We start from the raw sequence: 27409 nt of genomic DNA on the forward strand, positions 1-27409 counted from the left end.
TTGTGAATGTTTCACACTTTGGGTTTTTCTGCTGTTGATAAAACTGTTCGAGCGACATAATTATCTTGCCACACACATGCACGCACGCACACAGTCACCCACTCAGATTTCAAAGCACTCTCTTCACCTTGCTGCACTCGGCTCTAAATAAAGTGAAAAGCTTCTGTCCGTTATTGAGGTACGACAAAACATAACCCTGCCTGAGCATTTAAAAGCTAGTTTCTCCTTTCTGAAAGGGCTCAAGTCACTTTCAACAGTCAAGCTCAGAGAATCGCTTTCTGCATCAGGTAGTCAAATTCTCTTTTATGTCTTGTTGAATTAAATGAGCTCTAAAGCAGGAGAATGAAATGAAATGCACATAAACTTAACATAACAGAGCTGCATGTAAAGTTGGCATTTCGAGTAACTCTTACATGAGATGGCTCACTCTCAGAGGGGAACGCTCCTGCTGTCGTACTGAGGAAGAGCTGAAGTAATTAACATGCTCCCTTTGTGTTGTTGTTTGCATGTGTCGTGTATGTTTGCTTGTACAAACCGAGCGTGGGTGCGCATAAGAGGTAAAAAAGCCTTCAAAGGTGCTCAGCTTCTGCTGCTGCTGAGATGTAAAGCTTTAAAACTCATTTCTTAATAAACTTCTGTCAAGGAGATTAAGGGAAGCATTACTCAAGTACGGACTTATTTCAGTGAAAGCATTAAACAACTGGCTGAAAGAGATTGAGGAGACTGCTGCTTTTAATGCCGCTCTTTTGTGCATATCAGTGGATTTCAGATTTAATCGTTGATAAGCAGGTGGAAGAGGAAAACCATTTAAAAAAAGGCACCTTTGAGATCTCATGAACTACAGAGAGACATGATGGGAGAAAAGTGAAATCACAAAATACAAGCAGGGAGGTGCGGTCAGTGTTCCATGGGTGCTTCTGCATCCTCCTCTTCATCATCATCACTACAGGGTTCAAAATCTTCATCCAAGGCTGGATCTGCATCCTCTCCCTCCACCTCTCCCCCCAGCTCGCCCAGAAGCTGCTCCACGTGCTCCAACATCGGCTGGTCGTCACATCGAAGCTTATTGTACAGCTGGCAGAGCGAAAAAGACAAAAAACAAAGAATGATGCAAGCGTATAATAGAGTCGTGGGTACACTGGAAAACATGAAAATGTTGACTAGAACGTAGGTTATAAAGCAGAGATCCAAACAGAAAGTGCAAAATTATACTGTAGAGGCAACTGAAGTAATGATATGGTGAGTGAAAGGCTCTCAGCAGAAGCTTGGTCACTACCACATTCATAAGCAGGAGATTTGAGTTGAGGGAAGTAAGCAGCCCTCAGGTTTTAAGTCTTTAAGTGCCGGTTAGGACATTTGAAATATCCAAAATCATCTGCATTCTGTCAGCACAGCAGCCCACAAAACGCTGGTAAACAGTTTTTGTCTTTATTTTGGCAAATCAGCACATTTGATGCACAATCCAGCCGAGGAGGCAGAAAGACCATTTATCTTCCTCTTTCAACATGCATGCACACACAGACACGGAGAAATGTATCCTGAATCGAAGCGCATATGGTTGTGTTATAATCAGAGTTACCCCAGTGAAACACGCTGTGAGAAAGCAAGATAGAAAACTCCCGTTCTCTAAGCAGCTAGTAGATTTATCTCTGGTAAAATACTCTGCTTGTGTGTAATTGCTGAACTTAAAATGGAGCTGGGTGATAAAACTACTCGGGCTACCAATAAGGACAGCGAGCACAAGACTACGCTTCTGTGTGCAAATACATTACATAAACACGGGAGAGAGGATGCAGCGATTCATATTTTTGCTGCTCTTTCCAGAAACAAAACTAGAGAGGGGGAAAAGGCAGTTGGTGGATTTATATAATCTAAGAATATAACTCTATTTCGTCTACCAAATGCAGTTAAAACCAAGCACACAGTGTTTTATGCTCACGGACAATCAGCAGCTGAGTGCCATCATTCTTACTAAAAGTGTAACAAGGCCAGGAGAGTGAAGAAGAGTGTGTGTGACTGCTTTGCCCCAGGACCAGTCTCTAAGCAACAGCAGGTCCTGACAGGAGACATGCAGTCCCATGGGAACTCATTTGGAGCGTTAGAATGTGCAGAGTGTGTGTGTGTGTGTTTGTGTGTGTGTGTGTGTGTACTTAAGTGGATGCTGTCTCTGCAGGTTGGAGCTCCAAGGAGGTGGAGTGTGACCTAGGTCCAGGCACAGGGTCTGATGCAGAGGGGATTTGACCCTCTCAGACTCTTTAGAGCACCACACACACACACACACACACACACACACACACACACACACACACACACACACACACACACACACACACACACACACATTCTGCCAGTGTCACTCTGAAATGCCTAGAGATGTTTTTCTACACCAAACAAAGTTGGGTTGGGTTTATACTAGATTTGCCTCAATACCCAGAATAATTGCACACTGCAGCCTTGGGTAATAAGTAGCGGGCAGTGGATGTCTTCCAAAAAGGAAATAATCTAGCAGATACAGTGAACATCTGCAAAGGTGCTCTATGTTCTACCATACTGAGCGTTACTTGGAAATTGTATTTATATGTAGATATACGTACTACAAATCAATAGCACATTGTGTCTGCTGGACAGGGTGCGATTATTCAACGTGATACTTTCAGCTAGCTAAACAAACCAGAGCTATTCTTTACACATTCTGCAATGAGTGCTGCTGAGATCAGCACTGCCGTCGCAAAAAAACAAGCATTTCTCATTTACAACAGCCTATGTTTTTTCTTCTCCCTTTCACGGCTCAGAGAGCTGCCTGAAGAGGGAGGGAGAATGCGGCTGATCGTATAACTTTTTCATGGTCCACTTTGCTCTACTTTCAAGCCCTAAGTCACTGCCCAAAGCACGCTTGAATAGGGACATAACGACTCAGACACACTCACATACATGCAGCATATTATACACCTGCACATACAGAGGTGTACCGACAGCGATGCGCGCTTGCTATTCCTTTTTTAAGCTGTTGTTCAGAGGTTGGTAATGTTGATCTGTCTGTCAGATGTGAATACAGCTCCATCTGATGTTTGTGGGTCCAAATATCTCAGCAATTATTAGATTATTTGCCATTACATTTAGTGCATGCATTCAAGAGGGTAATGACCAAAGACTTGGCTGTGCCCCATATTCAAAGATATATCTCAGTATCTATATAAAGGATACGTACCAAATTTTGTTCTACCAGGGTGATCATCAAAACAAAATGTAACTTCTGCCAACATATATTGGTTTATAGCAGCATACCTGCAAAAGTAATGATACTCTTCAGCCTGTTAGCATCTTTACCAACACTGACAAGTGCCTTAAGTATTTATTTTAAACTGGTTGTTTTCCATCAACTGGTCGTCACAGCGGTTCATCTGCCTCACCCCATCCCTAGCATCCTCTTCTGTCAAACCAACTCTCTACATGTCCCCTCTCACTTCATCCATAAACTTTCTCTGAGGTCTTTCTCTTTCCCTCCTGCCTGGAAGCTCCATATTTAACATCCTTTGTCCAATATATCCACTACCCCTCCCCTGCACATGTCCAAACCATCTTGCCTCGCTTACTTTGTCTTCAAACTGCTCCGCCTGAGCTGTCCCTATGATGTACTCATCTCTAATCCTGTCCCTTCTGGTCACTCCAAACTAAAATCTTGGCATCTTTAAGCTTAAACCAGTGTTATGACTAAATAGAGCCTCAAAGAGTTCAAAGTGTGGCCACATATTTTGTTATTTCATCATGGGACATTCCTGAAATGACAATTTTAATTAAAAGATGGTGAGTTGTAAATTTGATCGAATATCTTTAGAATTAACTTAAAAAAAATATCGAGTGCACATAAAATGTATTAGTATTGTATGTTATTTCTTAAGGTTCAAGAATGTTTCTGCTGTGCCTGTTGCCAGTGCATGTTCACCTGGGAACTGGAGAAAAATAAATTGAAAGTTATAATTCATCACTGAGCTCCAGGTTCTCCGACATTTAGTAACGCGATCCACTATAAATCAACATGGCAGCACTCAGTGAAGAAATTTCTGCTGAGAAGAGTTGGCAAGTTTGAGCTCATGATAACGACAGCATCAGCTCCGATCACCGGTAATAGAATTGAACGGGCCCATGAAATTTAATTCAAAACAGAATTATGTTTATTTCAAGTAAGCAACGGTGCTTTGGGAGCTGAATGAAGCCTCATTCTGTTTATGGTCATTAAATAAAACCTGCAGGGGCCTTCTGCTTGTTTTGAAATATCGAACAGTAAAGAAGAAAAAGTCAAAAATGCATTAACTCAACACTCCAATTAAGCAAAGACAAAGATGTCTGATGTGTTGTTCCTATGGTAGGAGTCAGCATAGATTAACAGGATTGTCCAGCACGAAGTGGACGAAAGTCTATTAAGCACAAACGTACCCTTCGCAGAAAATATATTTTCCTCTCATTTTTTGGTAGAAACCTTTTTTTTTTTAGAACTCGCACAAAAGGACAGGCTGATTACGCAGTAAAAGCCTAATCATTCCATCATTGTTCAACTTTTGCTCCACACCTGTGCTTAACTTCCACTTTCATCTCAGCCTTTATTTCATTTGGTAATACCTTCATTCTCCCAGCTTGTGTCCTGACTATTTTCCCTCAGTGCACTTTCCTTTTGCCTTCTTTCACTTACATTCTTGCCAAATGACCTTCCTGTCAAGGAGGCAGACAGGTCTTCTTACGCTCATCAAGCACTTGTACTGATGCGAGCGCACACACACACACATATACTATTTTGAAGAATGATGGTAAAATCTTACTCTTCTTTTAAGTTTCTCCGTGACTACAATCAAGTTATCACCATCTTTTTCTTTGCCAAAACACAGCACTCCCAAAAACATGAGAGCTATAATTAAAGTAATTGTTTCAAAACATTTTCTACCTTTTAACTTCTCTGTATCACTGTCAGCAAAAACATCAACACACTCCGTCACCAGCAATGGTGCTTAGAGCTCATCATATCATCCACGATAACAACCCCTAATAATTTCAGACATGATGGAAAAGTGTGCAGAACAACCACATGTCAGCCTCAGATGACAATTTGCTACTTAAAAAAGAAGCTGCTTCAACAACCCCCAACATCTTTCGCGGGAACCCAGAAAACAGTTCCCATGAAGCAAACATGCTTCAAGGCAAAAATCACTGTGGATTAGAACCACACTATGAAGGACGAGGAGCTACTAGCAGCTGCAGATGCGCGACCCAAAGATAAACAACCAAGCATTGCTAGCTACTGATGAAGCTACATGGTAGTAAAGGAGGGCTTCAAGCAGCTGGTTAAAAAGATAAAACATTCCCAGGTATAAAATGTTTCTCAGTTGTATTGCATAGCTCCTGAACACTCACAAGGTTAAGTTACTTTAGTCATTGTTTTTCTAAAAGTGCTACAATTTCCAGAAAAACCCATAAATTCAGCTACTTTTATGCTTACATTTAACTTGGATATAATGGTGTGTCACCACTAGGGATGGGTATCGTTTAGGTTTTATCCGATACCGGTGCCAAATCGGTACTTTTGAAACGGTGCCCAAACGGTGCTCAAACCGGTGCTTAAAGAATGGAGAACACAAAATTGGTCCAAAAACCTCTCATGTTCAGCTGTTTTTTGTAAAAATATAACAATGTTAGCCTTTTCTGCAGCTATGGGGCATATATGGTATCACTCTTGGCTGGAAGTAGTGCTTAAACAATGGAAAAAACACAAACTTTGTCCTAAACCTCTCATGTTTAACTGTTTTCCACTTTTTCTTTGGTCATTTTAGCCTTTTTAGCCAGGGTGAAGGGAGTATCTGCCATCAAACAAGAAGACAGCAGCATGTAGCTATGATGATGTTTGCTAGTTCACCTTACATGCATTAATGTAATAACGTGGTTAGCCTACTCACGCAGAGAAGAACGGCTGCTGCTGCCGTCATCATCCCTGCTACACTGGCAGGGCTAGGGGCCAGGACTCTCCTCTTCGTGTTTTTGGGGGATGTTGCATAACAGGCAACCCACCCGCAGTAGATGTGCTCGGTGTGAGGTCTCGCAGCAAGCTATCAAATACGGCGCATTTCTGGGCTTTTAAAAAAAACGCTATGCGTCGCCAGGTGTTTCATCGGATTTGAGGTGTTACCTCCTTTGACAGTATCACAGTATCAGCTTAAAGCACTTGTTGCAGGCTGCTGAGTTTGCATATTTTGCTATGAAGTACAGCCAGACTTTTAACCGCTTCGCCTTGGACATTTTTAATCTGTAGCTCTGCTTTAACAGAACGTACGTACGTACCTGGCCCCGCCTACTATCCTCGGAAACGTAAAATGATTGGCTAGAATCTAAAGTGTATCACAGCTCAGGAAAAAAAAGCACCGAAATAAAGCACCGAAATGTGCGCTGCTTTTCGGTCTGGTTACTACCGTTTATGTCAGAACCGGTGCCATCATGGCACCGGACACCGGTACCCATCCCTAGTCACCACTAATGCTGCTGCTGCTGGTACCTTGACTGAACAGATTCACACTTTGAATTAGGAAGCGTGCCATCAATGACAGTAGCTCATGTGAAAAGGAAGATGAAAATTGCCCTTCATTTCTTACATACACAAATGCTGGTGTCTGCAAGCATCGATAAAACTTTGATCAGTATTTTTTGCTACATCTTTAGATAAATAACCATAAATAAATACGTTTTCTTGTAATATTGTGATATAGTTTTGAGGCTGGCCCCTAATTAGAGCTCCTTTGAATGTGAAGTGATGGCCAAAAACTCACACACACACATATGCACACGCACACGCTTACAACTTAACACCTCAGTCCCCCAGTCACAGCCTTGCAGGGAAAGGCATTAAAATTACATGACAAGCACACCTTAGACCAATCCTACCCACAATCTGTGCTCATGGGATACCGTCTCAGACACTTCAAATAGTAAAGCTTTTGACCTCTGTTTGCCCTAGCTGCCTTGCAGCTTCTTTGCACACACACACACACACACACACACACACACACACACACACACACACACACACACACACACATATAACATTGTCCTCTGTGCATACACTGCAGATCCCTCTTCAATCGCACCCTATCTGGCTGAGACTCAAATTCCATTTCACGTCCGGTTTACTATTGATTTTACCCTCGCCACTATTCACCAGCTACACGCCCCGCACCTACACACACCCAACATCCAATCTGTTCCCTCCTCACCCCCCCATTTTTTATTTTTCTACTCCTGCTCTCCCTCCTACACTTCCTATTTGTCCTCTTGACCCATCCATTCTTGCCCATCATTCCTTTGTAGAGCCTCACAGCTGAATATAGTGCATGAGAGTGAACAAGTATCGATCAGGAAAAAAGATGAATGACAAACAATTTCTTAACAAATAATATGCATGCAAGCTGGCACACACAACTAAATTAAATGTATGCATCAACATAAGAGCACCTATGAATGCCTGAATGCTCAGTATATCATGCGCGCGCACACACACAGACAAAGCCATAAAGTATGCACAGAAGTGGACCGGCGCCAAAACAAGCCATTGGGCTTTGAGGCCTCATTTCCATGTTGGAGACCATTTTAACTAGCAGACTGACTCATCGTTAATTATTAAAACTCACAGTAATGCTCAGAAACAAAGCTCGGATATATTAAAAAAATGTTTTTATATCCAAGCTTTGTTTGCACATCGCGGCTACACAATGCACAGATGCACACATCTGTACATTGTGTACCAAGCTGTGGAATTAAATGTACCACGAGGGGGCTGTTTTCCCTCCACATTCCATCTCACCTTTTCAAGGTCTTTGTGCATTTACCTTTCACATTATTCTGCGCCTGTTGCTTCGCTCACTCTACAAAGAAACTGCTTTGCTGTTTACTTGTCATGCTCCGATGCCTCACCCAATTCTTTGCCAGTTTTTCACCTTTTTATTCCTTTGCATTCTTTTTTTTGTCCATGCAAAGAATGGCTTAGTACTTAAATGACCCTATTTCTCAGTTCCATTTTTTTTTCTGATTGTTTTATTTTTTCTCCCCAGTTATTAAATCTCACACACTGCACACACTTATTTTTATCCTGATAGATTCTTCCATTCTCCTGCTTGGCAGCTCCAAGTCCACCTCGCTCCCATCTCAGTTGTGGACATCACCAGTGGAAGCCTGTTAGATAGGCCCATCAATACACCGCTGGCCACAGAGACAGACGTCAATATATTGTCACTAAGCTGTCCCTACTCATCTCTAGAAGAACACGGCGGGGTAGGAGAGAAGGAAAAGGGGTGTGTAGTTGGGTGAGGAGGTGAAATGGAGAGGAAAGCAAAGAGTGGAAGAAAAAAAGAAAAAAGAAAAATCAGAGGTGGGGCCTGCCATCCGTCACTCCGTGCTGTCTGATTTACAAGCCTATTGGATTTTAGACTAACATGAATCACTGCTCCATAGAGGCATTACTCCCTGACAGAACGACAGAATGAATTAGACAGTGTGCTCGTGTGTGTGAGGGGGAATAGGAAAGAGAGTAGGGGGTATATTTACACTTCTTTGAGATTATACAAAGACATTTCCGCAGCAACAATGAAGCTTAGCTAGGATCGTCTCACATTCGCAGTACTGCATGTACCCTTTCTATGACAACCAGCTCTCAGAAGAATTAACTATTGTGACAGTGTGCTGGATATAACCATCTGTACCCACAATTACTACTCAGAAACTACGAAAGGAAACACATAACTAGAATATAAAAATACAAACTGTATATTGGTCTGCAGCTAATCATGCGTTAATTATAGATTGATCTAAAGATTGTGTTCTTGATCTATTTGGAAGAATTTTATTTTTAATTACAGAAAAAATAGGAAGAAATGTTCATCACAATTAGTCAGACCTCAGAGTGGCATCTTCATGTTCTTTGTTTTTGCCGAACCAGAAAAACATTTCGTTAACTGTAATGTAAGACAAATAATCACCATTGAGAAGTCGGGACCATAACATATTTTGTTCCATTTTTGCATGTATACGGCCAAAAGACAATGAGGCACTGGCCATGGGATTCTGATAACTAAGATGGATAAATGTGATGTACTAGAAGTTTAAAAAAAAAGTCCTGAAAGGACATGCTTTAGTGAAGTACACACACATGTGTTACAATGGCAGTGCAGTGTCAAAGAATCATTTATTTTGAGATCACAGATAATTGACAGCTATACTGAGCTTTAGATTTAATGGCTCATATTACAACCCTGTTTGCTTTTATGTAAAATGCACATTTAAAAAAATGACTTGCATCATCAAATAGCTGAATAATTGTAGCACACAGACTTTCAACAAATGTTTAAACCTGCTGGAACACGTCTTAATTTAAGTTATGTGGTATTCCAAGCAGATTCTAAGGTGGGTTTGGAGTTCTTTACAACTCTGGTTGAATAAATGATTCAAAAGTTTAGGAACAGTGCTTGAAAAAAAAAAATGGTGGATTTCATCATCTACGCAACATAACATTAAATTATGCAGAGAATCTGAAGGAATCTTTCTAAGCAAGGGACAAGGCTAAAAATCAGTGCCGAGTTGCCTTGCTCTTCAGACCTTTAGTCAGTACTACATTAAAAACAGATGCGACCGTGTAATGAAAAACACTGCATAGACTCAGGGACACTTCCAAAAACCACTGCCAGTGAACACATGTCATCAGTGCATCATTAAAGCAGTCATCTTAACCTTTTATTAACTTTGTGTACCAAGTTTAATAAAAGGGTTTGGATAATTTCAAATGACAGCTTTCAGTTTTTATTCACTCTTTCCACTACACCCCAGCTTTTTAGCTTAGAAACATATATATGAGGTCATTATGACTGGACTACCTTCTTAGCATTAGTCAAGTATGATCTGGCAGCTTCCTTCAATGCCGTCCCCTCCTCCTTTTCCTCTTCTGTTGCTTCTCTTCCTTCCCTCTCCTGCTGCTCCTTTGCCTTTTCCAACTGGAGGTAGCACACCCAGCCAGAGAGATACCACACCTGCGAGGCAAAGCGACACAGACAGTTTGTGTGTTGTGAGGTGCAAAGATTTAGAGTGACAGTCAGTTACGACAAGGGGAAAACATTTTCTGACCCTCAGAGAGAATGAAATCCAACATCCGTCTTTGACAAACGGGTTTCGCACATTTTACATGGAACCAGAAATACACAGTCTCAGACACGCACAGGCAATCAGTCACTCACATAATAATTCACCCTGACAAAATCATGACATAATGTACTCATTTACAAATGATAGCCCATAAGTGTAGCTTCCCATTAACTTCAAAATTCTTGTTTTCACAATTTTCAGTTTGTTTTCCCCCTCTCTGTAGCAAAAGATGCAATTAGTAAAATAAATACTCAACTGTAACATAATATAACATAATGAAAAAATGAATTGCCTCAGGAAAATAACATCTGGGCCTTTAAATTCATATCATGTTCACAATTTAGACTGTTGGCAGTTTTGCACTAGCCATTACATTAAATGATGGTTTTAATATGGTTTGATTCCACAAATAATTCGAGTGTTGTACCTTATTATTCCTCACAAGTATGTTTTTGTGATCCCAAACATATAGCAAAAGACTCCAAGAACTATCACACTAAAATAAGAACAAGGAGTCTCAACACTTTAGACTCTATCTGTGACTGCATGATATTTCACAAAGCAGGACATTCTACAATCTGTTGATTTTTGTAAGCGACAATACTGAAAGGAAGAAAAGAAATCCCTAGGAATAACTATAATTGCTAGTTTAGAAGTTGTGATGATTAGGGTATCATTTACACAAACATCATAGATGTTTCTGTTTATCAAATGCTCAGAAAAGCAAGAATATACACAGATTTCCCTCAAATAAAGTAACACCGACTCCCTGCCTTTACTGTGTCGAGGCTTTTTGAGCCTAAGCATGCAATCACATCCTAAAGGTTTATTCTGAGACAGAATAAATCCTGATGTCACAGATAAACAACAGCTCTAATGCATCTAAATCATAGATAAGCTGTTCTTTAGCACAGGCTGTTATTAGGCTACCACATCCAAATACCTTCTTAGAATTAACCAGGTAATCTAGCTGCCAACTGAATGGCCCCATCTCTTTCACTTGGCTCAGTATACGATCATCACACTAGTCAAACAAACTGAGATGCATCACCTACACATTGGGAATACATGAAGAGCCACTAAATGAAGTGAACTGATAAACAAAAAACATTTTTAGTCGTGAATAAGTCACAGTCATGAGGCTTATTAAAACCCCTCCCTACCTGGGAAGTTGAGCAGGTTATCAAAAATTAGACTGTTGATGGTTCGACACCTTAGAACACACCCACACCCACACACCCACACACACACTTCCAAATGCATCCATCCATAAGTGTATAATAAACAAAGCACTGTACAAATTCAATAAAGACCTTTATAAGGGCGTGAATAGGAGTAGAACAATGCAACATAAATGCCATTTCATTTCTTTAAGTGTCTAAATGTTTTCACAGCATGGTATTTTTCTTGCTCATAAACTGCAAAGAGGGATTTTCTACCACTTACTACTTGCGTCTGCTTTAGAAGAAAAACATCTGTTCAGTTGTGCAATACTCATTTACTGAGTCAAGCTTTTAAATACCATACAGTTTTAAACCAATAAATATGATTGTGGATTTTTGATTTGCCCACCAGAGAATTACTAGCTCACTATCAATGTGAGAATATTCAAATATGTGCTTTAAAATATGTTTTTATCTTTTGACACCAGATTAAATAAACTGCATTTTGAAGTATTACTTAATATGCTAAAACAATTATTTATCATGTATGAATCAGAGTTTTGTACCATATACACCAGACAGTTTATTAGGTACACCTTGCTATTACTATGTTACTCCACTTCACAGATTCAACAAACGTGCTGGAAACATTCTTCCAGAGATTTTTGGTCCATATCGACATGATAGGATAACACAGTTGCTCCAGATTTGTCAGCTGCACGTCCATGATGAAAATCTAATTTTCCACCACATCCCAAAGCTGGTTTACTGGATTGAGATATGGAGACTTAGGAGGCAATTGGAGCACAGCGAACTGTACGTCACTGTTCACGTCACACCACAATATCCTGGTGGAAGCAAACTGTGACATTTAAAAGATACTCATTTGGTACTAAGGGGCTGAAGTGTGCCTAGAAAATATACCCCAAAATCATTAAACCCTCACCAGCAGCCTGAACTGTTGATACCAGGCAGGATGGATCAGTGGTTTCATGTTGTTTACACCAAATTCTGACCTACGATCTAAAGGTCACAGCACAAATTGAGACTCATCAGACCGGGCAACATTTTTCCAACCTTCAGTTGTCCAATTTTGCTGCTGCAAATTGTAGCCTCGGGTTTCTGTTCTTAGCTGAGCAGCTGGTGTGGTCTTCTGCTACTGTAGCCCATCTGCTTCAATGAAGAGCATTCAGGGATGTTCTCTTCCATACCTCTGGATTAATAACTGGGTATTGAGTTATTATTCCCTTCCAGTCAGCTCGAAGCAGTGTGGCAATTCTCCTCTGAGTTCTGGCATGAACGAGGTATTTTCATCCAGAGAACTGCAGGTCATGTCTTGACCGTGTCTACATGTCCATTAAGCTGTGGCCACATGACTGGCTGATAAGATATTTCTGTTAATGAGCAGTTGAAAAGGTGTACCTAGCAAACTCACAGTATTAGAATCAGTTCACTAAGATTCGTCTCAGCTGAATATATATATCAAAAAACCTAGAGCAATATTTTTAAAATAGATCATTTGCTCCGCAGAGTTCAAAAAGGGAATGATATTTTTAACTGTAAGTTACTTTGCTGTAAGACACCAAAGTACCTAATTTTCTTTCTTTTTCACAATAACACATTTTTGCCTCTGCATAATCTCAAACACTAACTTGTGCTTCATCCTCTACCTCTAAACACTCTCACGTTCAACTCTCAGTGAACTTGAAGGTGTTAGATCGCCTCTCATCACAGGCCAAAGATCACCCACCCACTGTTCTTCAAGCATCAAGACACAAATATTAGCTTTATTCATTATTCACTGAGAGCAGAGGCAGTAGGGACCAGCGCCCCTGCCAAATCAACCATTTAGCTAACAAACACATCAAGGCATGGCACACTGAATTCAGAATTGCCACTCAGCATGCTGAGTGGGAGGCTACCCCCGCAGCCATACTTATCAGAACAACAGCAGCATTGGAGAAATGTAGTGTTGTTGCAGGCTCAGCGGTACGACATTTTTATCACTAAAACATTTCCCTGAATGCAGAAGTTAGAATAAAATGTGTAAATTCAAGTGAGACAGTGTAATTGGGTCACTTAAATTCAAAATTTTAACTTCAGAAATAAGAAGCCTGTCTTTAAACACTCAGAACAATGCTAGGAAATTCTGTGCAGATGGTCCACTGTGAAATATTTGCATCTGTAGTATAGTCTGCCTGAGCATCTGCACTCAGAATTAAAACATGTGAAAGTTTGCTAATTAAGAACTTCAGAGAATCCACTGTGTCCTACTCCAACCCCAGACCGAGGCACACGTAATAAAATACATTTTGTGTGTGTCAATCAAATCGCTGGGACTATTGAAATTTCAAAGTGAAGGCACATCTCAGTTTCCATATGGTGCTACTGAAGGAAGAACAAAAGCATCATGAATCAACAGAATACCTTTGAAACAAGATTTGCAAGAAAGTAGCTCACTTGTTTTTGCAGACTTAACGTTATATAAGTAAGGTTCCAACTTTGAGATATGCAAGAGAAAGAAGAAGGAGTAGAGCGCTAACCTCTTATCTGCTGCACTTAAGAGAGAAATAAGAGAAAAAGTAAGACAAAGAGGTGAAAGAAAGGGAGAGAGAGAGAATATAATGCTTTTAAATGTGTCTGTCATACATTTCTGACATCACAGATATGACTCTAACAATGTACCCATGTTGTGATCAGACGATACACTTTCTGACCACCAGAACTGGTGACAGTACCAATATTTGATTGGCTGTGGGCATGCTCAAATTGAGTGTCACAGCAGTGCGTCTCTGAAGTGAGTTTAAAAGTTCAGCCCCCTGATGACTGCTCTCAATCTGTCAGCTGAGGGGTGTGTGGGAGGCTGAGCCTGAGGGGGAGTGGGGGAAAGAGAGAGAGAGAGACACGACCGTGCTTTTCTGTCTGACACTTAGTGGCACACCTTCGCTTTCTATTGCAGCGACAGTGGGGATTTTGAGCACACTGACAGCACAGAGCTCATACTAAAGCACAGAAAAATACTGCAATTCACTCTAATAAGTTCAGCGCCAGACTCTATGTGTGAGCACATAAGTGCTGAGATGAAGCAATGCAAATGCAGGGAGTACACAGAGCTCAGCAGAAGGAACTAAGCTCTAGATGTGTGAACCGCTATGACGTCATCCAAAGATTACTGTATTTCTGTCTTGAAGCCTTGAGGTGAGCATTTTGGTCATTGCACTCTTCGCATTTTGAAACTGAATGTGACAAGTTCTTACTATAGCCAACACAAGATACGCTCGCCCAAACTGCTTTATCATAAAGTCCAAAATTTACAAAATTCAATAATTTTGCGAACCTGGAGTCTACATTCATTTTTTTAATATACTGTCTAAGCATATAAACTGAGATGATCCTTCCCACTGAAATGAAAAAGAGTTGCTTTTGCTTTATACCTACCCAGCAGTTTCTACTGTATTATAAAAAGACTGTATGCAAGAGGACCAATGACTGTATATAAACATCTTATCAACTGGACTCAAAAATGACATCAAATCTTATCGCACACATACAGTAGAGAGCAAAACTCACAAGCACTCTAATCATTTTTTAGATATTTGCTAGGAAAATGGGTAACAAGTGCAGTGACTTATTGACACATATGCAAACACACATGGGAATCCTGTATACAAGGCAAAAACAGAGTTTGCGCAATTCTAACAAGCTTGAAAGTCAATATTTGGTATGACCTCCTTTAGCAACCTTTAATATTTGTTTGTCAGGTCCTTGATGTTTGCTTATTTTTTATTTCTAAATCATTTGACTTTCAGACGCTGTTCATTTCCTGCAGGTACTTTTTGTTTTAGTCCTTTTGTTGTCTTTCTTTGCATTCTACTTGTCCAGCTTCCTTAATTTTTCTAAGGACACACTACGCACCATATCGAGAATGTTTTTCAGCTAATATCTCTTGTGAATCACCTTGCTGTTGTAAAAATGGTATGTTATGCCTGTCAAACTGCGTTATCTTTGTTATTTTTCATCGATTCGACAAAAGAAAGGGGAACAAATTATGTGTTTTTGTGACAGACTGTTAGTAATAAAGTGCCTACGGAAACAATTTAAAATTGGTTGTTTGCCAAGTTGTCTGTTATATGTATACACAACACTGGATCTTTCCCTGAGTAAAGGGGCTTTTTTATGCTTGATGATTCATAAGTGGTGTAACAAATGAAAATGAGTGAAAAAGTAGCCAATCTCCAAAGAACAATTTTGAGAGAGCACAAGAAAGCCTGGAGAACTATTGCTCTAGACCATGTTAAAAAAAATTTACCAAGAGTTTGGCTCATTGGAAACAAAATATTTTTAAAAAAAAAAAGTTTTAAAATGGGCAACTCAGGATTAAGATTAAGAATCGCCAAAGTTAGTCTGGACAGACTACCCTGAAATTCAGACTCAGCTGCTTTCTTTCCCCACTTTGCCTGGCACCAGTATTATGACAGGTAAATAGTAGAATGGTAGGTATTTTTGGTTGTATTCCCTGGTCAAACTGAAATCAAGTTTTTCACATCTGCCAATTTTAAAAGACATTCGAGCGAATACGTGAGTTCAGTTGTCTCTGCAGGATTACTTACAGATGTATCAATCACATCCACACTTTGATCCATACAACACTGTTTCTGCTGTTTGCAAGTTTGTACATAGGTACACAAAAGGTATAACAAAAAAAATCTGAAGCTGTTTGCAACTGAATTTTGCTGTTTGCAGAAGCTGAAATCACAGAGTAACACCTCAGAACAGGACTTGATCTAAAATTAATAACCATTCTAGAAGCTGTCTTGACATAACCATGAAGATTGGCTAGTCTTACATTTAAGGCACATTTTAAATCAGGCAAGTTTTTGTGCTACTTTTTGATCACACCTCCAACAGGTTGGTAGCTTATGAAGTTAATCCTGCCTAAAAATCTGTGGTAATGTTATCCTTTCTACAACCAAAGCTGGTAAGCAACCTGGAAACAAGAAAAATGTGCTCACAACAACTTCCTATTCAAATCAGTTGTATTTATATAATGCCAAAAGCGCTTTGGCGACAGTAGGAAGGAAAAACTCCCTTTTATCAGGAAAAAACATCCTGCAGAACCAGGTTAAGGGAGGGGCAGATATCTGCCACGACCGGTTTGAAAGACCCCATAACAAAAGAGAAAACATGCATTTAAGCAAAACGCTACATTTTCAAGTTCAGAGAGAGAAATAATTACGATGAAAAGTAGAATAAAATAAAAAAAAGACCTTAAATTACAACAGCCGGAACAGGACTTCATCGCTTACCTGGACAACTTCGTCATCCTCTTCTAGCAGACTCTCCAACACATCTACTGCCATCTAATTTAAAGAGAGACAAACAGATAGTTACCATTTTTAAAAATGTATTAAAATTACAAACAACAATCATACTACACTCATTTTTGTCTGTAGAAATTCATCAGTACTCCCTCTATTCTCAGGTTTGACTGACAAACCAACATGCATAAAGGTAAAGACAATATTGTTGCACACAATCTAGCACATCTTCCAGTCAGCCCAATCAATCAAATGGATCAGAGGGTCTGATAAGCATCGAACAGGTCAGCAACCCATACACAGCACCGTCAATACCAACAAGACAACAGACATGATCGTCAATAGATACACTTACAAGTACTTATCACACAGTCGATAGTCACTTTAGCCACCGTCTACCATTGCCTTTTTTCCCAGCATTTTGTCTTTATTGGAGACGAGCAGCAGGGAAAGACCAGAGCAGTCAATACCATATATTCATAGTAGTCCCCTCCACTCCTTAGGATACACGATAAACCTAAAGACCAACCAAACCCAGAGCCCGTATTCCCCTTCCTCTAAAGCATTTGTCTGATTTCCTCCCTGTAGTGTCCTGTGGAGGCGATGTGAGGTCTCAAAGGGGTTTAATGTTAGGTGACCTTTGTCACAGCACTGTCTGGGTCAGTTTCTGTGGGAAGTTTCCATTACAGAAATCAGACCCTGACTAAAGTAGGCTGGGTGTTTGTTTTGCTCTGTCTCCCTCCTTGTGGAACCTGTGGTTGTGGTATATGTGTGTGCATGTGTTTGTGTGTGAGGCCCCAGGTGATGATATATTGATTTTTGTCTACTTCAGGTTGGAGGCGACTGTTAGCCAATCACCCGTGGTGAAGGGCAAGAATAAAAGACACGCACAGACCTGTGCATTCACACACACACCACTTTACAGTCACACACTACAAAAAAGCCTGCACACAACAATGAGCACAACAAGCAGCACTTGTTTCTTGTTAAGGGAGTCTTATTAGCTGGAGAGCTTCCTAATTCCCCCCCCCCCCCCTCCTGCTCGTTGGAGTTCTCTGCTCTTTTCATTAAGTCTATGCGGTTCCGGTGGCAATAAAGAGGTCTGTTGGCTGCATAGAGTAAGGGGTGTCAGGTTAATTGAGAGTATCTCATTAAGATTGTGCAAATATGCATGTCAGGGAGTCAGTTGATTGATTGCCAGACCAATTATCAGCTGAAATACCATTGTCCTTAATTAATTAATGACTGATTAAAAATACACAAACAAAAACATCTAATCCCAGCCGATGATGAATGGATTCATGTCCAGCTTCAGAATGATCTACTATCTACTTTCACTGTATCACTACAAAGTGACAGACACACAAGCTGCACACACACACACACAAGCTGCACGCACGCACGCACGCACGCACGCACACACACACACACACACACACACAGTAAATCGAGCCAAGCACTAGATATAAAAGATAGGAGAAAAGATCTGCTTGGGTATTAAACAAGTGATAGAACAGGCAGTTTTGGAGCTACAAAAATAGAACAAGAGATATCTGGGAGCCAGGATAAGTGAGCAATGATAACCATTATATCGTCTCCAACTGCACATCTTCCTAACTACACCGGTCAGCCCAGGGGCGAGTAATTAAAGATTCAGAGATTCTTAGGCCGCTTCATGCTCTAAACAACAACAAGATTAATATTCCCATGAAGATAAGGAGAAAAAGAGGCTGTACTACGAAGGAGGATGGGGGGGAGGCAGAAAATTGGACGAGAGGTTAAAAAAAAAAAATCTTAATAAACATTGCAAAAGTGGTTCAAGAAAAACAACAGTGCGCTACAGAGACACACAACCAATAACACATGCAAGACGATACATACATGTTGTCCTCCTTATTTTAAGGACTGTTGAAGGAACCAAAAGAAAAAAAACCCTGCATTCTGTGGAGGAACTCATTTATAATGTCCATCGTGGGCATGTGCACAGTGTGTGTGTGTGTGTGTGTGTGTGTGTGTGTGTGTGTGTGTGTGTGTGTGTGTGTGTGTGTGTGTGTGTGCGCACTCATGTATCCATGTATCAGGCAATTTTGTTTAACAGAATCATTTTACTGGAGCGCACAGCAGAGACAGGAGAAAGACAAATCACTTTACAAGCAAGGGCAAGCTATATCTCACACACATGCACGCACACGCACGTAAACAGGGGCATCGAGACTTAAGTAAATAAATCCTGGGGATGTCACTGCTAACTGTACTTGCAAGCAATATAGGAAAGTACAAGCTGTACATTGTGAAATAAATATAAGAACAGAAACATTCAATAAATAAAATACAGCCAAAGAAGAGTGACAATGACAAGGTGCGTAACTACCCATCAGCTTCTGTGACGCCTCAGCTAAGAGACACTTGAATGGCTGTCAGGGGAGGGTACCTGTCTGTCTGTCTGTCTGCTGTGTGGCAAGTGAATCAGTGGTTGTGATGGGTGATCACGGTAATGTTTGTGCGCGTGTTACAGTAGGGAAAACGCTGTCACCACGCTGTTTTTTGATTTTTTAAATCAAGACTATAAAATACATCATTGACTAGCCACTTTATTAGGCACACCTGTTCAAACTGCTAGTTAATGCAAATATCTAATGAGCCAATGATATACATTGAGGCTACAGACTGTGCATCAGAATGGAAAAGAAAGGTGATTTAAGTGACTTGTAATGTTTGGTTGTTGGTGCCAGAAGTATTTTTACAAACTGCTGAACTACTAGGATTTTCCTACACAAATGTGTCTAGGCTACAGACAATGCTCCGATAAAGGAAAATATCCAGTGAGTGGCAGTTCTTTGGGAGAAAATGCCTTGTTGATGAGATATCAGACATCAGAAGAGAATAGTCAAACTGCCTCAAGCTAATAAAAAGACAACAGTAACTCAAACAACCACTTATGACACCCAAAGTATGCAGAAGAGAAACAGAAGGCCAGGCCTGGTGTCTCTCCTGTCAGTTAAGAACAGGAAACGGAAAATGTGCATAGTCTCATCAAAACTGAACAACCCAGGATTGGAAAAAACACAGCCTGGTCTGATGAGAAGATAAGATATGCTAAGATAAGTGGTGGTGTATTGTGTGGGAGATATTTTCTTGATATGCCTTGGGCCCCTGAGCCTCATTTAAATATCATAGCCTACCCAAGTATTGTTAGTGACCATGTAAATTCCTTTATGTGAACAACACGGTGTACCCCAGTGGTTTGTTGAACATGGCAATACATTCAAATGGCCTCCACAGTCAACAGCTCTCAATCCAACAGAGCACCTGTGGGATGGAACAGCAGATTCAGAGATGTCTGGTCTAAAATGTTTGCAGCACCTTGTGCAAACTATGCCATAGAAGAATAAAGCAAAATAAATTATGTATGTAAATAATATATATATTAACATAATTCCTATAAATCACTGATGCCCCCACTCCCATTCAAAGGTCAACAAACTTGAAGACTGATGTGACTATTTTAATGATATTTCCTACCATATACTACAGAGACCCTCATATTGGAAAAGATGGGCACCATATGATAGTTGGTATTTTTGCTTGATAAACAAACAAGTAAGCAACCAATCATCTCCACACTGATTGCATTAAACTGTTTAGAGTTTATTCTATAAAACATCAGGAAACCTCAGAAAACATGGTCTTCAAACTGCTTGAAAATATCAGATATATTCAGATTAAAGATTTTTAACAGCAGCAAAGTATCCCATATTAAACGCTGGAACCAAACATTAATGAAGACAAATGACAAAAACCAAATGAAAACCTAATTAATTTTCCATCAATCAAACCAATAACAAACCTGTTTAAGCACTGCAAGCGCTCTCACAAATATGGGGATATTTGACAATAAAACCAACACGTTTGTCTCACTTCTCACTTCTTTTGCTTTCAAGCACCCTTGTGCGCTCTTAATCTATTTCCATTCTGGAAATCACAAACAAACTTGGCAGTTATTCAACTAATCAAAAGAGGGAGGAAAAAAAGACTCGCAAAAGCCTTTTTGGTGACTTTTTTCTCCTCTTCTAATTTAAGTGGCACAGATCCATGTTTTGCAGAAACAGTTGACTGAAGAGAAGAGCAGCAATTGTGAAACTGATGTTTTCATGAATTTATTAACACGGTGTGTTTGGTATGTTTTCTATCACATTTTTTAAAGTAAACAAGACAATCGCACAATGGAGCACAAGTACAACCAGCCTATGTCATGGTTTTCATGCTCTTATCCCTTTCTCAGTCAAATTTACTATCACATTCAGCTTTTCATGTGGCAAAGGTTTTTTATTTTTAAAGATTTCCTCCAAAAAAGAACTGAAAGCCACAGTCTTGACAAAATTTTTATTATAAAAGATAACTATGTATTTTAAAAATAAATAAACTGTAATATTTGCACATGCTCTGAGTTTGACATTATTATTGCTGACGCTTTTTAATGACAACCACTTACCCTCATAAGAAACCTTGAGTTTTAAGACGGTGGGGAGACGGGTCTATGACCTAGTAAAGTGCCCAAGAGATGTGACAGTGTCTACCCACTAAAGACAGTTTGTCTTGAAAACATCTTCCCAGTGTTTTTCAGCAAAATCTTTCTCATTTTGATGAGAATTGGTGGAGGGAGATAGAGCATAAGGCAAAGAAAGAACCCGCTCAATTTTGGTGCTGATCTGAATTTGTGGGGTGGAAAATAAGACCAGACAGTGGAGACTTCTGGGGAAGAGTGGAGACTTTGAGTAAACTTCTATTTCCCACCACTATGCACTATAATAACCACACTAACACTGCCTTATTGTGGCCTAGTTAATTTGAATTCAATCCACATAACACAAAAGTACAGACAAAGACCATGAGATGAAGTTTCTGCCAAAGAACATGGTAGTACCGCTACACCTTGTGCCATTCTAAAATGAACATTTATTTACTAGACGTTGCTGTATGCAGTTACAGAAAACAAACAAAGAAAAAAAATTATTTAATATGTTTGGGGTTATTTTTTGGCAAATATATTAATGCAAATTTCAAAGCCTTGGCCCAGCTTTGGGGACCAAACAAATTATTCAATGGGGAGAAAGAGACAATTGGTTATATTCTGGCACCATTTTCGAAAGACAGCCTTCCAACTAATAACTCTACTGGAAGTAAACAACTTTACGCAAAGTTTACAAAGAGCATAAAACTGTGCATAGATCCTTCTAAGTGAGAGATGCTAAATGTGAAAGTGAGAGAATGTGTGTGTGAGTATGTGTGACAGAGAAGTACCGGAAGCAAAGAGCTGAGAGGATCCTATCAAATCCAAGTCCCAAATCCCAGGCTGGGAGAGACAGACAGAAAATTGTTTGCCTTCACTCTACTTTCACCCTTAAATGCAATTGCCAGAAACTCCAAATAGCCCTTCACGTGCGTGTGTGTGTGTGTGTGTGTGTGTGTGTGTGTGTGTGTGTGTGTGTGTGTACACATACTTGAGCACATGGCAAAATATTTGACGTTATAAAGCAGTAGGAATGGGTGCGGTTTGTGGTTCGGGTTTCATGACACCAACAGCAGGATGAAGACAAACGACATGTCAGAAACTGTGGACCGAGACGTTGTCATTTTACTGATACACCTGACAGCCCATCTCCCGCACACATGCACCCAAAGATATAACTGCAGCTGAGCTATTTGGGTGTGAGGAGGGGGAAGAGGAGAAAAAAAAGGGGGGGAAAAAGGACACTGTTCTCATTTCCCGTAAGTAATAACCATAAACCACCCAACAAGAGTGACTGAAAATTAATCATTGGATCACAATAGAAAGTAGCTAAACTGCTGTTGGTGTGGCGGTAATCACCGAAAATGACTTCAAGCGTTAATGACAGCGTTAGGAGTTTTAGCACTGAACTGAAGGCAGTGAGCCACTGAAATCAAGGCCATTAATACCAGAAATTCCTGAGTGATTTAGTAGAGAAGTATGCTGTTTCGAGATATGGCCGCAATTCATCAGACCACAGCTTCAATTTTTTTATTTTTTTTTTATTTTACTCTTCCTCCCAATCCCTCCACCCTTGTGTGCCCCCCTTAGCCCTATCCCTTTTTGTAAATACCACTCTTCAATTATTGACACTAAACTCCAGAGGGGATAAAGACCAGGCATGGCCTTCCCACCTTCAGTGCTATTCACCAGAAAGGAAAGCATACAAACACACAGATGTGCGCACACGCAAAAAATGCCAGGCTGCCCTCCCACCACGAAACAAACACAGACCAACAACAACAAGGGAGTGTACGAGCACGACACAGCAAACATTTTACCTCGTACTCCTCTGACTCAATGAGCAGTTTGGCTGTGGTGATGCGAGACTCATACGGAGGGATCTCATTCTGAAGGAGAGAAAGAAAGAAGACAAAAAACAAGGACAATACAACCACCTCTGCAGTAAGTGCTTTCACAGGCATCCACAGGCATCTTCTTTTGTCTGATAATAACACAATCCAATTTCAAGGTACAAAACGTTTTTCAGCTATGTGGCTGTTAATCACAGCCAAAGTGTCAGCAGGCTGTGTTCACATCAACCTGCTCCCGAAGATAAGAGTCATAAGAGTGGTGTCACTGGGATTATTGTATCAAATCATCACACCAAACCCTCTTACATCACTTTTTTTTATTATTTGAATCTGCAATTTATTTTGAGCTATTCAAAGCCCATCCAGCTTTGACATTATAGCCATTTTTCCTTTATCAATTTCCACGTTGTACTTTGCTTGTTTATACTTTAAAACCCTTCCTGGTGTTGAATTTATTATTTGCTTTCTCTCTGTGCACTCTAACACAAATACATACAGGTTTGTGAAGTCTGTGCTCCACCTTTCATCTTCTATCATTCCCTCTTTATCTCTTACTTTTTTGTTTTTAATCTGTACAGCTGTCCTTATATTTGCGCATAAAGCATAGCATGCTGTGAAAATCTTGTTAGTTAAAGGGGCTTTATAAATAAACCAGGATCTTACTGGGGCTGGTGGAAGTGAGACAAATACCAGCCCACAGCTACAGCCTACCTGAATGTCTTCCCCTGCGCTGGACGAAGCTGCTCTCTGTTTAAGCGCAGGTAGCCACATTCCAACACTCTTCAACAGGTAATCTTTGCCTTCCTGAACACAGAAAAAGAGCATATAAATATAAAAAGCTTTATAAAAAATATGCATTTCATTTCTTATGCAAGGGTTAGGAGTAAGTAAGGAGTAAGGGTTAGTAATTGGAGAATGCACTCTTCACACAAATCAGTTCCTACAGACTAATCCCACTGTATAATTTACTTCCACAGACTAGCTATTGGATTTTCTACAGAAACCAAGAACCCCTGGATTAATTTGGGAACAATTTATTTTTTCTTGTTTCTTAGAAAAAATTAAAAAGAAAAAGAGACTTTGTCACAGGATGTGGAAAGGTGTGAAGTGAGACTGGAACCAGCCTGACCCCTACAGCTTACAGGTAGTATTACAGATCCTTCGCTGCTCAGTTTGGTGATATGAGTGCATGGAGAGTATGGAGAGACAGTACAGAGGTTTGAAAATGCCCATTACATATAGCTTGCAAAAAACAGTGGTAGGTGAACTGAATGTTGTTCGTTGTATCATCAGTGCATGTTGAGGATGATTGAGGCAGACAGCACTGCCAACAAATACTTCCACGTGGTAATTTAAGGCCATATTTCAATTAGATTACATTTCAAGTAAACAATAAACATGTTTAAATACTTTCAAAAAAGCCTTTGCCTTGAATGCCTTCTATTAACAGTGGTTTAAGATGCTCTTCATTTAGCAATGTCTCCCGCATGCACAAATATACATGTAATGTAAAAATACAGAAAGTTTATTTAGGATATTGTTCTAAACTCACTGTCAAATGTTACACTCAAAAGGTCCTGTGGAATGTTTTCTAAATTTAGTCCAATATGCTTTTCCCTCATCTTTTCTCTTTTTAGCAGATGACTGCATGACCTTAATGATCCGCCCAGTAATTAACATTCCTATCGGCATGACCTGTCCATCTGCTGATTAATCGCATACGATTCAGAATAATTAACTCAGCAGATTCCCGCTTTAATGTGGTGATAACTCATCTCAAGTGTGTGTGCGTGAGAGAGAGAGAGAGAGAGAGAGAGAGAGAGAGAGAGAGAGAGAGAGAGAGAGAGAGAGAGAGAGAGAGAGAAAGAGAGAGGACTGACCTGGTTTCTCTCTGTACTGAACAGGTAACTGGCCATAAGCTGTAGAGCCTCTGGGTTGTCATGGCGATACTGTAATGCTTTCTCTATGAACTCCCTGCACTTGTCGGCAGCCCCCTCCTCCATGCTACATGCACACACACACACACAGAAAAAGAAAATCTCAAAATATTACCAAAGGCAGGCCTATCAGTGTCAAGTGCATAACTCTGTGTGCTCCAGTACCAGAGGTCTGTTAAGTAAATCTCAGCGATGGAGCAGTAGGCTACACTAACATCCTTCTCTGTGGGGAGTTCGGGGTCCTCATCTGGTGGAGCAGCAGCTCCAGCCAGAGCCTGAATGAATCAAAGGGCAGACTTCTTTAGTTTCTAAAGTTCATATTACTCATTACAAATCAAAAGAGACTGAACGAGACTTATATGAAACAGAATCTAAGACAGGTTTTCTTTTTGATATGATCAGAATAAAAAGGGACACCATCTGAATAAGCCTTTTCCTCTGAAATCATATTAACATGTCACAGCAGGAAGGAAGCAGTAACATCAGAGTTGCAAACTGCGTGAATTAAATTTATCCAATTTACTTTCAGAGTCATTGCTCTGTTCATGTTGACTCATTGTCACAGTTATTGAGTACTGACACACTTATATAGCTAGAAGTGACACTTCTAGCTAATATATTTAAGACATCTGAATGAGAGTAATAAAGAGACCTCACAATGATATTAATAAACATGGTGTCACAAAGTTAAACAACAACAATATTGAATAAGTGAATGTAAAATTGACCATTAATACATGTGCAATTAATACAATGTATCCTAACCTTTTTAACCTTATTCTTCTATTCTATTTTCCTTCCATTTGTTCTAATTTAATGTTAACATTGTAATGCATGGCACATTATTATGTCCTCTAAATGAGAAAACATTTTATCTTTGCTTTTGCAAAAAGCTTAATGAGCAATATTTTCTTTTTTAAATAAATAACTATATTTGAGGGGGAAAAAAGACAGAAGTTGTAAAACTACCATCATCTGACCATTTCCAAAACTACCATTTTACTCTTTCACATTTTCGGTGTAAAATTTGTTTTGTTTCAAAGTTGAGTTCACAGTTCATAGTTTTTAGTGCATTGTAGTGTCGATAAAGTGTTTTGTAAATATCTAAAATTAGTAATACAGGTCTGCAGTAACAGTTAAACAACAGGATGCTTATAGGTTTGACATAAATCTGTCATAACAATGCATGTCACTAAGACATGCATTGTCCAATAGCACCCTCTTGTGAAAATGAAAAAAAATCAGGAGCCTTGAACACAAAGTCATGACATTTACTTTAATTTAATTTAGTTCACTTTCCATAACCAGAGAAACAGAGAGGGGTAGTCCTATGTGTAATCACTTACTGTTGTTGTTCCTTGTTTCTCCAATGTATTCAGTAGGACTTGTATGCCTTTGGTATAGTAGTCCACAGCCTCCCGGCCTGTGTGGATTTGTCCCAGGTACATGTACTTACTGTGGCCAACATCTGGGCTAAGCTCCACAGCACGTAGAAATACGTGAGAGGGGAGTCAAGAAAGCCACAACAATCACTGCATTAGAGTAGAATGAAATTATCACAGCAGTGTAGTGAAATTACAAAATTATGGACACAAGCAGCGAGAAAGGATATTTCTTTAGCTTTCTGTGTGTCTCCTAATTCAGAGGAAACGTGTCCCAGCATGTCTAGAACTTGCAGGTTGGTGGGCTCCACATCCAGGGCTCTTCGACAGAAAAGGCTGGCCATTTCAAAGTCAAAACTGTCCATGCATTCTTCAGTCTGTACACCACAGTACATAAGGAAAGCTCAGTAGCTGATTAGAATTTAAAGAATAAAAGGATATTAAGGCAATGACATATTTGGGTCCTGCCTTTGTTGTGGATATGTAGTAAACATTACCTTCTGTAGGAGTTGCTCTACTGAGTACTTCTCCGCTGTCTTCTTCTTGGCTTTTTCTTGCATTCTTACCTTCATCCTTTCTTGAGGTGATAAACCAACAAATCCTTCATCTGCTGAGATGTCACAAGTGCACGTGTAACAATAGTTCTTATTAGAGCTGCACTCAAAACAAAACATAACAGTTCTTCCTTTCTATAAACGTGTGTACGAATTTGACGTTATACACAGTAAATAAAATGATAAACCAGTGAACTCACCCCTGTTTGGACGGTTATCTTTCCTCTTCGGTTTATTTTTCTTTTTTCCCTTAGCTTGACCACCCATTCTGAAGAAAAACGCGTCGTATATTTCTAAAATCCCTGGGCTCAAACCCCACTTTTCCCAAAGTGAGACTCTAAACACGCGTGGACAGTAAATTAAAGTTAGCTTAAAGTATACAGTGCACATGCGCCGGATGGTGACTCTATTGCTCCTACGGAGAGGGGTAGCGGCCAAAAAAGCAAAGGTCCTGACTAAAGCTGGTAAAATGAAACGCTGAACGAGGGTATTTTATATGCCTGTTGGTATGAGCCCGTTTATTTAAAA

The 27409-nt window shown here is 39.9% G+C and overlaps 1 protein-coding gene across 3 annotated transcripts; it reads right to left on the bottom strand.

Moving 5' to 3' along the window:
- LOC146623138 (uncharacterized) lies at nt 1–27271 on the bottom strand. Of its 3 annotated transcripts, none has more exons than XM_085365711.1 (11): nt 27082–27271; nt 26825–26937; nt 26558–26704; nt 26292–26444; nt 25111–25220; nt 24889–25012; nt 23720–23812; nt 22976–23044; nt 16634–16687; nt 9900–10052; nt 1–1074 (listed from the first exon to the last, which is right to left on the bottom strand). In XM_085365711.1, exons 1-11 carry the CDS (start codon nt 27269–27271, stop codon nt 898–900), a joined length of 1383 nt encoding a protein of 460 aa, XP_085221837.1. In that variant the 3' UTR covers nt 1–897. The 3 variants fall into 3 exon arrangements, with proteins under 3 accessions (XP_085221837.1, XP_085221838.1, XP_085221839.1); XM_085365712.1 differs by having other exon boundaries at nt 26825–26934; nt 27082–27205; XM_085365713.1 differs by lacking the exon at nt 1–1074 and having other exon boundaries at nt 9831–10052; nt 27082–27205.
- Between the last annotated feature and the right edge of the window lie 138 nt (nt 27272–27409).

This window comes from Diplotaxodon limnothrissa, linkage group LG11 (genome assembly GCF_057381915.1).
Source record: "Diplotaxodon limnothrissa isolate DT_005_m linkage group LG11, D_limnothrissa_male_GT1.1, whole genome shotgun sequence".
Lineage (NCBI taxonomy): Eukaryota > Metazoa > Chordata > Actinopteri > Cichliformes > Cichlidae > Diplotaxodon > Diplotaxodon limnothrissa.